At 41.9% G+C, this 12,365-nt stretch overlaps 1 protein-coding gene across 2 annotated transcripts; it reads right to left on the bottom strand.

The window, feature by feature from the left end:
- Positions 1-98: 98 nt before the first annotated feature.
- Positions 99-12,135, bottom strand: denr (density-regulated protein). Of its 2 annotated transcripts, none has more exons than XM_063210756.1 (8): positions 11,984-12,135; positions 10,415-10,529; positions 9,755-9,774; positions 9,318-9,402; positions 8,223-8,312; positions 7,678-7,794; positions 4,620-4,759; positions 99-958 (listed from the first exon to the last, which is right to left on the bottom strand). In XM_063210756.1, the coding sequence occupies exons 2-8, from the start codon at positions 10,518-10,520 to the stop codon at positions 914-916; spliced, it is 603 nt and encodes a 200-aa protein (XP_063066826.1). In that variant the 5' UTR covers positions 10,521-10,529; positions 11,984-12,135; the 3' UTR covers positions 99-913. The 2 variants fall into 2 exon arrangements, with proteins under 2 accessions (XP_063066826.1, XP_063066827.1); XM_063210757.1 differs by lacking the exon at positions 11,984-12,135 and adding an exon at positions 11,739-11,806.
- Between the last annotated feature and the right edge of the window lie 230 nt (positions 12,136-12,365).

Below are 12,365 nucleotides of genomic sequence, written 5' to 3' on the forward strand. Positions count from 1 at the left end.
TTCCTTTAATGCACCATCCTGTTTGACTGAGACATATAGAAGACATGATGAGGTTAATTAAAAAACAAAACAAAAATGACTGTACAAGACATCGAAACTACTGACAGCAAAAATTTATTAGCCTACAGGTTGTGAAGTGAAGTGACGTGAAGTGAAGACTTGAGTTGTAGTGAAGCTGAAATGGTGAGAGATGTTCACATTGTAGAGGAGCTTTGGCAACCCAGAGATGAAGCAACTAGTAAACCCTGGAGGCCTACAGTATACTAAGAAGATGGAGCAGGAGCACACCAGGTTAAGTTAAGATAAGAGGTAAATCATCTAATAGAAGAGTCTGGAGTCCTCATTTTCTTAAGAAACCGGGTTGCAAGTTCGAATCTCACGCTTACCAGTTCTCCCTACACCTCCATCCATGGCTGAAGAAGTGGCCTTGAGCCAGGTTAAAGTTAAGAGGTCAATCATCTAATAGAAGAGCCTGGAGTCCTGATTTTTGAAAATGAGGACTACGGGTTCTTCTATAAGATTATTTACCACTTAACTTAACCTGGTTTACTCCTTAAGAAAATGAGGACTCCAGGCTCTTCTATTAGATGATTTACCTTTTAACTTTACCTGGTTTACTCCTGAACCAGCTTGTTAGCATAGGCCCCAGAACTCAAACTGAGATGGAACCAACAGAACAGAAAAGAAAAGAAAAAAGAGAAGAGAAGAAAGAAGCCAAGAGAAGTGGCAGCAGAGTCCACCAACTGACTGACGGTCTTGTCTGTCTATACAGTAAATAAAATATATAAAATGACGGTTGTTTGCGCGTTTGTTTGTTTTTAATGTGAATGTGTACATTTGGCCAGGTGGTTGGTTGTGTTGGGTGTCACATCGCGTTCGTGTCGGTAAAAGTGCATCGTCATGTTTCAGCTCCTCACTTCTTCACCTCGCCAAGGTCGTCAATGCTGTCGTCATCCACCTAGAGACAGTCAAGACACACAGAGAAAATGTTAAAGGTGCACTGTGTAATATTTTTAGCACTTTCTTTTCAAAATCAATGCAGCCCATTCACAAATGTTACCTTTTTCACAAATACCACTACCATCAAATTCTAAGTATTAATTCAGTATGACTGGGAATATTGCACTTTACACACGAAAAGGTGGATCTTCTCCATTTCCGACATTTTGAATTTCCCGAAATATTAGTTAATATATTTAGTATACGGGGGCAGCCGTGGCTCAGTGGTTAGAGCACTGGGTTGGCAACCCAAGGGTTCCCGGTTCAATGCCCGACCGGACCACAGCTGAAGTGCCCTTGAGCAAGGCACCTAACCCCCACACTGCTCCCCGGGCGCCGCTCAGCAGGCAGCTCACTGCTACGGACAAGTGTGTGTACTTCAATGTGATTCACTAGTCCAAATGGGATAAAGTGCAGAGAAAGAATTTACCCTAGGGGACCTAGGGGTAAATGAGGGTGTATCAAACACAAGAGAACACGAAAACTTCTTGTAGTAGCCTACGTTTCAAACACAGGAGTACACCCCAGAACATGAGTATCAAACACAGAACATGTAAGACCAAGACCATGTGAAATACAAGATACCACATGAACTACAAACACTCATGAAACACAAAATAACATGTAAACTACAGCCCTTATCAAACTCAGGAGGATACAGACATCATTCACAAAATAAACTCCAACCCACCCACCAATAGTTAAACACAGGAGCAGGAACATCAAGAGTTCCCAACCTTTTCCAACTAGAAACTTTCCCACTTGAAATGTTCACAAATATTCAGGGCCAACCTCTGACTCAGTAGACAACAAGACTCCATATGTCAACAGCAACACACACAAACCGACTATTTTGATTTAAAAAAAAGAATAAAATAAAATAAAATAAAAGATGACCCACTTGGAATACCTTCAGGGCCCAGAGAGAGCCTGCATGCGAGTGTCTGGCAGCATCTTCTGCTACTGCGAGGCCACAGTGACTAAGCAGAAACACCTATTCCTATTGGGATGGTACTGAACCTATTCCTATTGGGATGGTACTGAACCTATTCCTATTGGGATGGTACTGAACCTATTCCTATTGGGATGGTACTGAACCTATTCCTATTGGGAGGATACTATAACACCTATTCCTATTGGGATGGTACTGAACCTATTTCCATTGGGAGGATACTATAACACCTATTCCTATTGGGATGGCACTGTAACACCCATTTCCATTGGGATGGTCCTGACCCTCACAGGGCCGATTGTAAAGCGTATCAGACAAAAACAAACACCTGTTTTGTTGGCCTCATACATTTGTGTTTGAATACTTTACACCAACAAACACAATGGACCAAAAAGCACAATGGAGAAATACATGATACCTCCCTGCATTCTACAAAGGAAGACAACTTAATATCACAAGTCAAACTCAGCATCCCATTCTTCAAGGGAAAATGTACCAGTGTATCAGATATCATTAAAAATCACTTTTCTCATACTTAACCCTGTGAGACCTGAGCCATGAAAGCAATGAGAGAAAATTCAAATTTTTTGGAATTTGCTTCAATATTGGTCCCTTATAAGAAATGTAAAAAAAAAAAAAAAAAAATCAAAATTTTGTTAAGGTCACTGAGATATTTAATGCATCATATATGATGCATCAGGCTTTAAATAAATGAAAATTCCAATTTCATGACCATTGAAAAATGACTTTTAATGCATTTACAACTTTTTTTTTATTTAAAAAAAATTGTCAGACAATTTAATTTGACGATTATCTTTAAATATTTAGTGAGATCCTGACTTTTTTTTTAGCCTATCCTTGTTTTAGCAGGACCATATTTTACATTTCCCACAGCCAGGTTGGGTAATTTTTTAAAATCTATGTAAAAACATAGCTGATCGAATGCTTAACAACCTATTTATGAGTGTAATATAGATCATTATTCATTTTTGATGTGTAATTTGAATATATGGGTCCATTACTACAATTGGACCATTTCTCCATTCACTTCAATGCATTTTTTACGAGATCATAATTTCAACATTTTGCATTACATTTTCAAAATTGCAAGTAAAACCTGTTTCTTAAGGCAATATCTTTGTCTTGAAGTAAAACAACTTGTGTGTTTTGTTAAATGATCGTCGTGGTATGCTTTGTAAGTTTCCCTATGGCAAAATGCGTTGATGGCTGACTTCCTGCCACCGCCAGATGGTGCTTATTTGTTTCATCAGTTTTAGCACGATCTCTCTGCAACACGGTGTAAAAATATAAACTCTTCCTTGATTAATTGCACAAAGCAAGTGTTAAAATTAAAGGATGTAGAGTTATATTTCGGAAATTTGTACACAAACCCTTTGCAATTTGACGATATCTCAGCGTCGGTCAGGGAAACCGCTTCTACCCCATTTTTCTAGTTTTCGCCGAGCTGTGGTCAACTTGTTGTCGACCGCTGCTCTCTTGTGGCGGTTTCCGTGTACTGCAGGACGTTTGGAAATGACACGCAGGATGTTTTTGAGATCGATTTTTTTTTGTGTCAGCGGGGAGAGGGCTTTGAATTTGATGAATCAAATATGATGCGTCCGGTGCGATAGGGTTAATATCACAATAGTGTTCATTTGAATTGTCACAAACAACAAGACTAGAGAAAGCAAGCCACCTTTCTTTCAGTCAGTCATTGTCTTCAATGCGCAATATGTTCATGCCCACACCACCTTGAACTTGAAATCATGACACCATATAGGAATATAACCTCAGACCACACCGACACTCTAGACCAGGTATGTCAAAGTCATTTCATTTGAGCTGCTACATGCAACCAGAGACGGTCTATTATGAACTAAAATAATCTTTGATACAATATATAATATAGATACAATGATATTCGATCTCAAGTCAACCGGACCAGTAATGCAATTGCAAAATACTGCAAATTTCTGCTTCATGTTGGAATCGCATTGGTAGTCAATCACCTTTAGCGCATTCAGGCCGACTGAGAACCGTGCTGGAGCCCGTTCCCGCACCTAATCACGAACTGGCCGTTGTGTTCACGCCACAGATATTTGCGTTCGCGAACCGGAAAATTGGTTCGCAATGCGAACCGCAAAATACTAGGTTTTTCTCTGCGAACCTTGACGACAGCGTGGTCGTCAGCAGGTTCATCCGGGTAACAGAGTCAGGTGCGGGAAATGTTCAGAGCCCGGTTTGAACACGGGCGGTTCGCAGGTAAGCACTTTAGTGCCGAACGTAACTGGTGTGGGCACCGACACCGGCTCCGTTCTGGTCGGCCTGAATTCCCTACTTGAGGTGGATGGCAACGGGTAGGGGGAGAATTGACAGTAAGTGGAAACCAAAAAATAATTTGCTCTCAAATATTAAAAAACAGAAATCTCAGACAAATGCTGCACATTTTGTAATGGGATCAAGATTTACTTCTTAATTTGACATTCTAATTAAGAATTATAGCCTCACAGGTCTCCCCTGATTGGACTGGAGCCTCACAGGTCTCCTCTGATTGGATTGGAGCCTCACAGGTCTCCCCTGATTGGACTGGAGCCTCACAGGTCTCCAATGATTGAACACGAGAGCCTCACAGGCCTCCCCTAATTGGTCAAGAGACAGCCTCACTCACCTCGGGCCACTTTTCCTGGATGACGTCGATGATGTCATCTGTGAAGTCGCCCTGGATGATGATCTCATCCTCGGCCGTCACGGAGGCACCGCAGGAGAATTTTTGCGCAAAGAATCTCTGAGCTTCTTTAAGGTCTATGTCTGCACAGGAGAGACAGAGAAAACACAGCACAGCATATGACATGAGATCAGAGCATCAGAAAAGAAAAATCTGTGAGTTTCTTTAAAGGGACACTGCGCAGGAAATGGTCAAAAAAGGTACTGCAACTATGCTGCTTATTGAAATTGGGCTGCCTATTGCCAAATTCGATCTTTACATTAAAGTTTACTAAGTATTAAACAAATATTTTCTAGTATGATCCAAGTACAGTCATTTTTTCAGCTAAAAATGGCTATTTTTGGAAATTCAAAATGGCAGACCATGGAGATCCCCCTTTTTATGTATGAAAAGTGCCATTTTCCAGTCATAATGAATACTTAGAATTTGATGCTGGTGGTAAGTATTCATGAAAAAGGTAACATTAGTGAATGGGCAGCATGAATTCTGGAAATAAACAACTAAAAATCTCACACAGTGTCCCTTTAAGGTATACAGTGCCCTCCATAATTATTGGCACCCCTGGTTGAGATGTGTTAAAAGCCTTAAAATAAATTCAGTGTTTATTGCAGAAGAATACTGTCACACTGAAAATTTTAGGAAAATGTAGCCTTCAACTCAAATGAATTGTAGGAAAATAAAAAAAATCCCTGACTAAAAAATAATTATTTTTCATTAAATCACCTGTTCCACAATTATTGGCACCCTTAACAATTCCCAGGAAATAAATATAATTGAAGCATTTCTGTCATTTCTACAGTAGTTTACAAAGTTTACCAGAGTATGTAGGAACATTTAATTAGTAATTCATCACTTCCTGTTTCCCTGGGGTATAAATATGACGTGACACTGAGGCCATTTCTCTTATCCACTCTTAAACATGGGAAAGACAAAGGAACACAGCATACAAGTGAGGCAGATGTGCGTCGACCTTCACAGGTCAGGCAGAGGCTACAAGAAGATTGCCACTCAACTGCAGCTGCCCATATCTACTGTGAGAGGAATAATTAAGAAGTTCAAAACAACTGGAACAGTGGTAAACAAGCCTGGACGAGGACCCAAGTTTATTTTGCCACCACGCACAGTGAGGAGGATGGAAAGAGAAATCAAAAGATCCCCAAAGCTCACTGTTACAGAATTACAACAAATGGTAGCATCCTGGGGTCACAAAGTCTCCAAATCAACCATCAGGCGCTGTCTACACGCCAACAAGCTGTTTGGGAGGCATGCACGGAGAAAACCTTTCCTCACCCACAATCATAAACGCAAACGTCTGGAGTTCGCCCAGCGGTATTGGGGCTTCAACTGGGACCGTGTGCTTTGGTCAGATGAGACCAAGATTGAGCTTTTTGGCAACAAACACTCTAAGTGGGTCTGGCGTGCCACGAAAGATGTGCATGCTGAAAAGCACCTCATACCCACTGTGAAGTATGGGGGTGGGTCAGTGATGCTGTGGGGCTGTTTCGCTTCCAAAGGCCCTGGGAAGCTTGTTAGGGTGCATGGCATCATGAATGCTTTGAAATACCAGGACATTTTAAATTAAAATCTGTTGCCCTCTGCCAAAAAGCTGAAGATGGGTCGTCACTGGGTCTTTCAGCAAGACAATGACCCTAAACATATGGCCAAATCTACACAGAAATGGTTAACCAGACACAAAATCAAGCTCCTCCCATGGCCATCTCAGTCCCCAGACCTCAACCCCATTGAGAACCTGTGGGGTGAGCTGAAGAGGAGAGTACAGAGGAGAGGACCCAGGTCTCTGGATGATTTAGAGAGATTCTGCAAAGAGGAATGGCTGAAGATCCCTCTTTCTGTCTTTTCCCATCTTGTGAAACATTATAGGAGAGGATTAGGTGCTGTTTTGTTGGCAAAAGGGGGTTGTACAAAATATTAACAACAGGGGTGCTAATAATTGTGACACACATGTCAAATAATTATTTCTTTATGTGGGATTTTTTCCCCACTGAATAAATGCACTTGTATTGAAGGTTGGATTTTTCTCTTTTTTTCCATTAAGGTCCCATATTATTTAGAGAAAAATAATAATAATTGGAAGCTAAAAAACACATCTCAACCAGGGGTGCCAATAATAATGGAGGGCACTGTAGGTCTGCACAGAGGAGGGGCAGAGACAACACTGCATGTTATGGCCTCAGCATGGGAGACACACACTGGCTACGTCTACATGAGACATTTAATTCGGAATTAATTAATTAATTCCGCTTTGAAAACATCATGTAAACACTTCTTAATTCGGAATTAAATGAAAGATGAAAGGAAACTCGACAGAACTATTTAATTCGGAATTATCAGAATCAAAACAGTCATGTAGACATAGCAAATGCCAGTCATTAATCATTGAAAGGTGTATACCACAAGTGGACACATTTATTCCAGGCAATGAAGTTAGGGGGGCTGGCTAACAAGGTTACCTATGTTAGGAGCATTAAGGCATTAAGAAGAGCAGTATATGACAGGATCTTTAGTATCTCGAGCCAGTCTGCGTGCACCTGGCATATGGGAAAGTAGGGCTGCACGATTACGGAAAAAATCATAATCACAATTATTTTGGTCAAAATCATAATCACAATTATAAATTTTTGCAGATTTTTTTGAAAATTATAACAAGATGAAATATAACCAAGAATGAATTACATTCTGGATGAGCAAAATAAAATTAATTGTAATAATTATGTAAAGGCAATAGCATGAAACTTAGGCGGACAGATTTCTGGCCAGAAACACCAGCCTGTCAGTATATTCTGGCTTCAAGGACGCTCAAAGGCGGGTCACTATTGCCACGATTAAATCATGGTTGAAATGACGATTTCGATATCACAACTAAATCACGATTTTTGATTATTTTCGATTAATTGTGCAGCCCTATCTCGAGCCAGTCTGCGTGCACCTGGCATATGGGAAAGTATTCAAACCAAGTCTGTCACCAATCAAACACACTTACCGAAGGTCGCAAGGCCGCAAACTCGTGTGACGTATTTCTTTTTAGCGCGGGGGATTTTGGCTATCGTAACTTTCTGTGGTACAGTCTTCTTCTTCTGTTTGATCTGTCCTCGTCCACCTGGGGAGGGAAAGTCAAGAGTCTCGTCTTAGCCTCCATTACACATCTATTGCAATCAGAGTGATGCATTACCAATCCTACACATCAGAGCTGCGTATGTGAGCTGTATTGTATGCCATCAGACGTGGTCCTGCCAGAGTGATACACTCAGCGAGTTAGCATGTAAGGCCACTTTAGAGTGGTAGCAGAAGGAATAGTAGTAGTTGTAGTAGTAACAGTATGTAAGAATAAATTATTACATTAAAAATTGCACTTGTACAGCACAGCTCATAAAACCAGGCAGCTCTAACTGCTCTAACAATTTGACAAGGACAAAAGGTTTCAGCACAGATGCGAGATTTGGCAGTGAGACGTGCCAAGGGATCCAATCAGAGTATTTGATTGGCTGTGGCGCTGACGGACGGCTGCTTTGTCCAATCATCTCTCACCTCTCTTCTGTTTCTTCTTCTCCTCCTCCTCTCCGGCTGGAGGGGCGTCGCCACCTTTCGGCCCTTCCTGGCCCTTATGTGGGGCATTATCTACAAAACAACACACACACACATTAGAGCGTTATCTAAACAACAACACACACATCAGTGTCTACAAGACAACACACAACACACACACACACACACACACACCTCAGTGTCCATTCAGTACCGTTTCGCATTACGCTACATGAACACATCACCACACATCGCCTCTGGTTGTGGTATGAGTCATCAAAACAAGTGTTAGATGGAGGAGAGCGCTGACAACACAACACTCTCCTGTGTCTGTTCAATAGACTCAAACAGCCACACACCTAAGTATCCAGTGTCCACAGAACACTGTTTTGCATTACACTACATCAGTTGTTCTCAACATTTCTTTGATCAAACGCCCCCCTGAACCCCATAATGAGCCTCCAGACGCCCCCCTTGACCTCATCATAAGTCTACCAACGCCCCCGTTAATATTAAAAAATAAAATTGAATTGACTAATGCATTAACGACATGAACACATGGTACGAGTCATCAAAACAAGTCAGGGTGTGTATGAGGATGGAGGAGGGTGGTCAGTAAACAAGTCCATGTGTGTCTGATGGAGGGTGCTCAGTAAATGTTGCTTACCCATGGTCAACCGTGTAGTGTAATGTAGTGTAATGTAATGTAATGTAATCGCTGCTTACCCATGGTCAACCATGTAGTGTAATGTAATGTAATGTAACCCATGGTCAACCATGTAGTGTAATGTAATGTAATGTAATGTAATGTAATCGCTGCTTACCCATGGTCAACCATGTAGTGTAATGTAATGTAATGTAATCGCTGCTTACCCACGGTCAACCATGTAGTGTAATGTAATGTAATGGCTGCTTACCCATGGTCAACCATGTAGTGTAATGTAATGTCATGGCCGCTTACCCACGGTCAACCATGTAGTGTAATGTAATGTAATCGCTGCTTACCCATGGTCAACCATGTAGTGTAATGTAATGTCATGGCTGCTTACCCATGGTCAACCGTGTAATATAATGTAATGTAATGTAAGGGCAGCTTACCCATGGTCAACCGTGCGAACTCATTGGGGAAGTTCTTTTCCAGCCATTGTCTGCACTTGGCTGGTTCAGGCATGTACTCGCAGTACTGCAGGAGAGACAACCAGTCAGACACCACCTCAAAACACACTGGCTATGATTGCAGCAGACTATTTTAGGGTTTATTTCTCAATTCAAAAAGCTTCATTGTCTACATATATTGCTATATTAGAAAATTGTCTTTTGATTGAAGGCGCACGTGAGAGAGAGAGAGAGAGAGAGAGAGAGAGATAGAGAGATAGAGAGAGAGAGAGAGAGAGAGAGAGAGAGAGAGAGAGTGTGTTTGTCCAGTCCAGTCCAGTAGAGGTGGCAAATGATACATTCAGCTCATTTTAGATGTACATTTTAGGTTAGGTTTTACTGAAGGAGACAGGAGACGAGACAGATGGTGAGGGACCTACCTCTGTTGGCAGGGTGCATACTGCAGATAGAAGGAAAGTAAAACACATCAGTTAACTGCCATTTAACATCTTTAAGACTCTGTACTAATACATACATTACAATCAGGGCTCTAAATTAACTTTTTTTCAGCCAAAATGGCTAGTAGATTGTAACCTTACTAGCCAAACACACACTCAAAAATGGGTCAAAATGGCTAGCAAGTTAGTCTATTCTACTAGCCAAACTGAAATTTCACCAGCATGTCCTGTTGGCTGGTGTTAATTTAGAGCCCTGAATACAATCACACACTATTACTATAACACGAAAAGAATCTGTAGACTTGGATTAAATGCTTTTGATTGATTTTCAACTGACTCTGCGCTGACTGGATCAAGTTTCAGATGGATGGATTATCATTTTCCACACTTTCCACAGCGACCATAGTTTGAATATCTCAGGAGAGCATATTCATGGGAAATCTGTACACACACGCGCGCGCACACACACACACACACACACACACACACACACACACACACACACACACACACACACACACACACACACACACACACGTTCCTTGCCACTGCAGTAGAGCACCTTCATGGGGTACACACACACACACACACACACACACACACACACACACACACACACACACACACACACACGTTGCCTACCTCCGCAGTAGAGGACCTTCATGGGGTATTTGCCATCGGAGTCGGCTGAGCAGCGGTCTCCTTTACTCTCCGGCGAACCCGACTCAGGACCCTCTGTAGAGGCCATCGCTCTCTTCTACACACACACACACACACACACACACACACACACACACACACACACACACACACACACACACACACACACACACACACACACACACACACAATCTCAGTTACTAAACAACCCATCCCAAGGAATGCTTAAGCAGTGACCCACCCGGATGTGCAAGGAAATTGTCCCATCTTCAGTATCACAAAGGGCCGTTTGAATTAGTTTTCATAAAATATCCATCTCCTATCGATCCTCATATCTTTTGTCAATAGTTCAATCATTTAATGGAATCTCCAGTCATTTCCTCATTCCCCAAATACTTAAGCATGATCCAGCAATGACCATAACTATCTAAATACCTGTCCATGGAGCGCATCATTCCCTAAAAGGATGTTCTGACTGAGGCCACGACGTAAGAAAGCAAGATACAGGCAATACGCCTGGGGCTAAATGTTCACTTTGCAGTGGATGCTTTGACTGTAACGTGTCTTGCAGCAGACTGTGGTATTATAAGGGGATAAAGAAAGATGAGCATCACTTCCATATAACTCGTTCCGCTTTAAGTTGCTGAGCTTACACTTCTGATTGGTGGGCTGTCTCGGTGCGTCAGGAGCACAACACTGCTGATAGGTCAGTATCACACCAGGATGATGACATCAACAAAAAATTACATATGTGACAAGATTTACCACTAGGGCAGTTTCCACCACCTGCATTATTAGTTGTTGCAGCATTTGCTAATAAAAATATGCACCTCAAAGTGCGATTTTTAAATAGAAAAAAACCTGTGCCTTCACAGTGCATTAGTTAGGTAGCCAACAGTTCATTTACAATGCTACAATCAAGCAACATCTTACACAAATGAAAGCACTTGAGTGTACATAAGTTAAGCCCAAGTCTGATCAGAAGACAGACGTCTCCCAACTTCAGCCCCCGGGCCAGTGATGAGAGAAGGCCAAGAGTTACAAGGCACTCCCTTGGACTCACCGGTGTCCATCACAACACTATCTACACGCCACCAGCACCAGACACGGGATATTTTAAAACAACCTGCTCACGTTGGACGATCATACACGTTACCCAACGCCACATTTGGCTGGAAGCAACAATACGGGTGATCCATGCGGCATCACCTCAGTTTCAGCAGTCTACACGGCACTGACAGCACGATGGCTTGTTGGGTGTTCAGCTGTCATTGACCAGAAGCAGTAGACGAGCTCGGGTACTCACAAGACACCTGGCACAAAACTGTTCCGTTGAGTCATGCCGGAGCAGACTGAAGCGTTGCTGTCTATGCTAACCACCAGTCCAGACGGCTGGATTTGGTGGCTAGCAGTTTAGCTCCTCGCCTGATATAAATGTGGTTTGCCATAGGACTCCCAGCACCCATTCATTAGCCTGCTAGCTAGCTTGCTAAATCACTGACAGGCTTCCCTTTGCAAAACCAAACACCGAAAACACAATGGTGTACGTACCCCTTAAAAGAAACCTTGGTGTTACTTGAATCGTAGTAAATTCTTGAGCATTATTGATGAAACTTTAAGGTAAACGATTCAACACAACGGGAATTAGAAGCCAAGAGCACACCTCCACTGCCTGCCTTCACTCTGGGTCCTGAAGAGACGCTTGGCAAAGAAACAATGGGCACTGCATGCATTGCCTGACTGAATATGTTGTTCAATTTTACCCCATAATATATAAACAATTGTTTATAACACACAAGTATATTGCAGTGTATAAAATTATTCATTATTCGTCTTGAAAAAAATGATAAACACCGACTTGTTTTAATATCAGTCCTATTTTTATGACAGGCGTAGTAGAGGCAGCCACCATCTTACTGAACAGTCTGCCTCT

Source organism: Engraulis encrasicolus, chromosome 11 (assembly GCF_034702125.1).
Source record: "Engraulis encrasicolus isolate BLACKSEA-1 chromosome 11, IST_EnEncr_1.0, whole genome shotgun sequence".
NCBI lineage: Eukaryota > Metazoa > Chordata > Actinopteri > Clupeiformes > Engraulidae > Engraulis > Engraulis encrasicolus.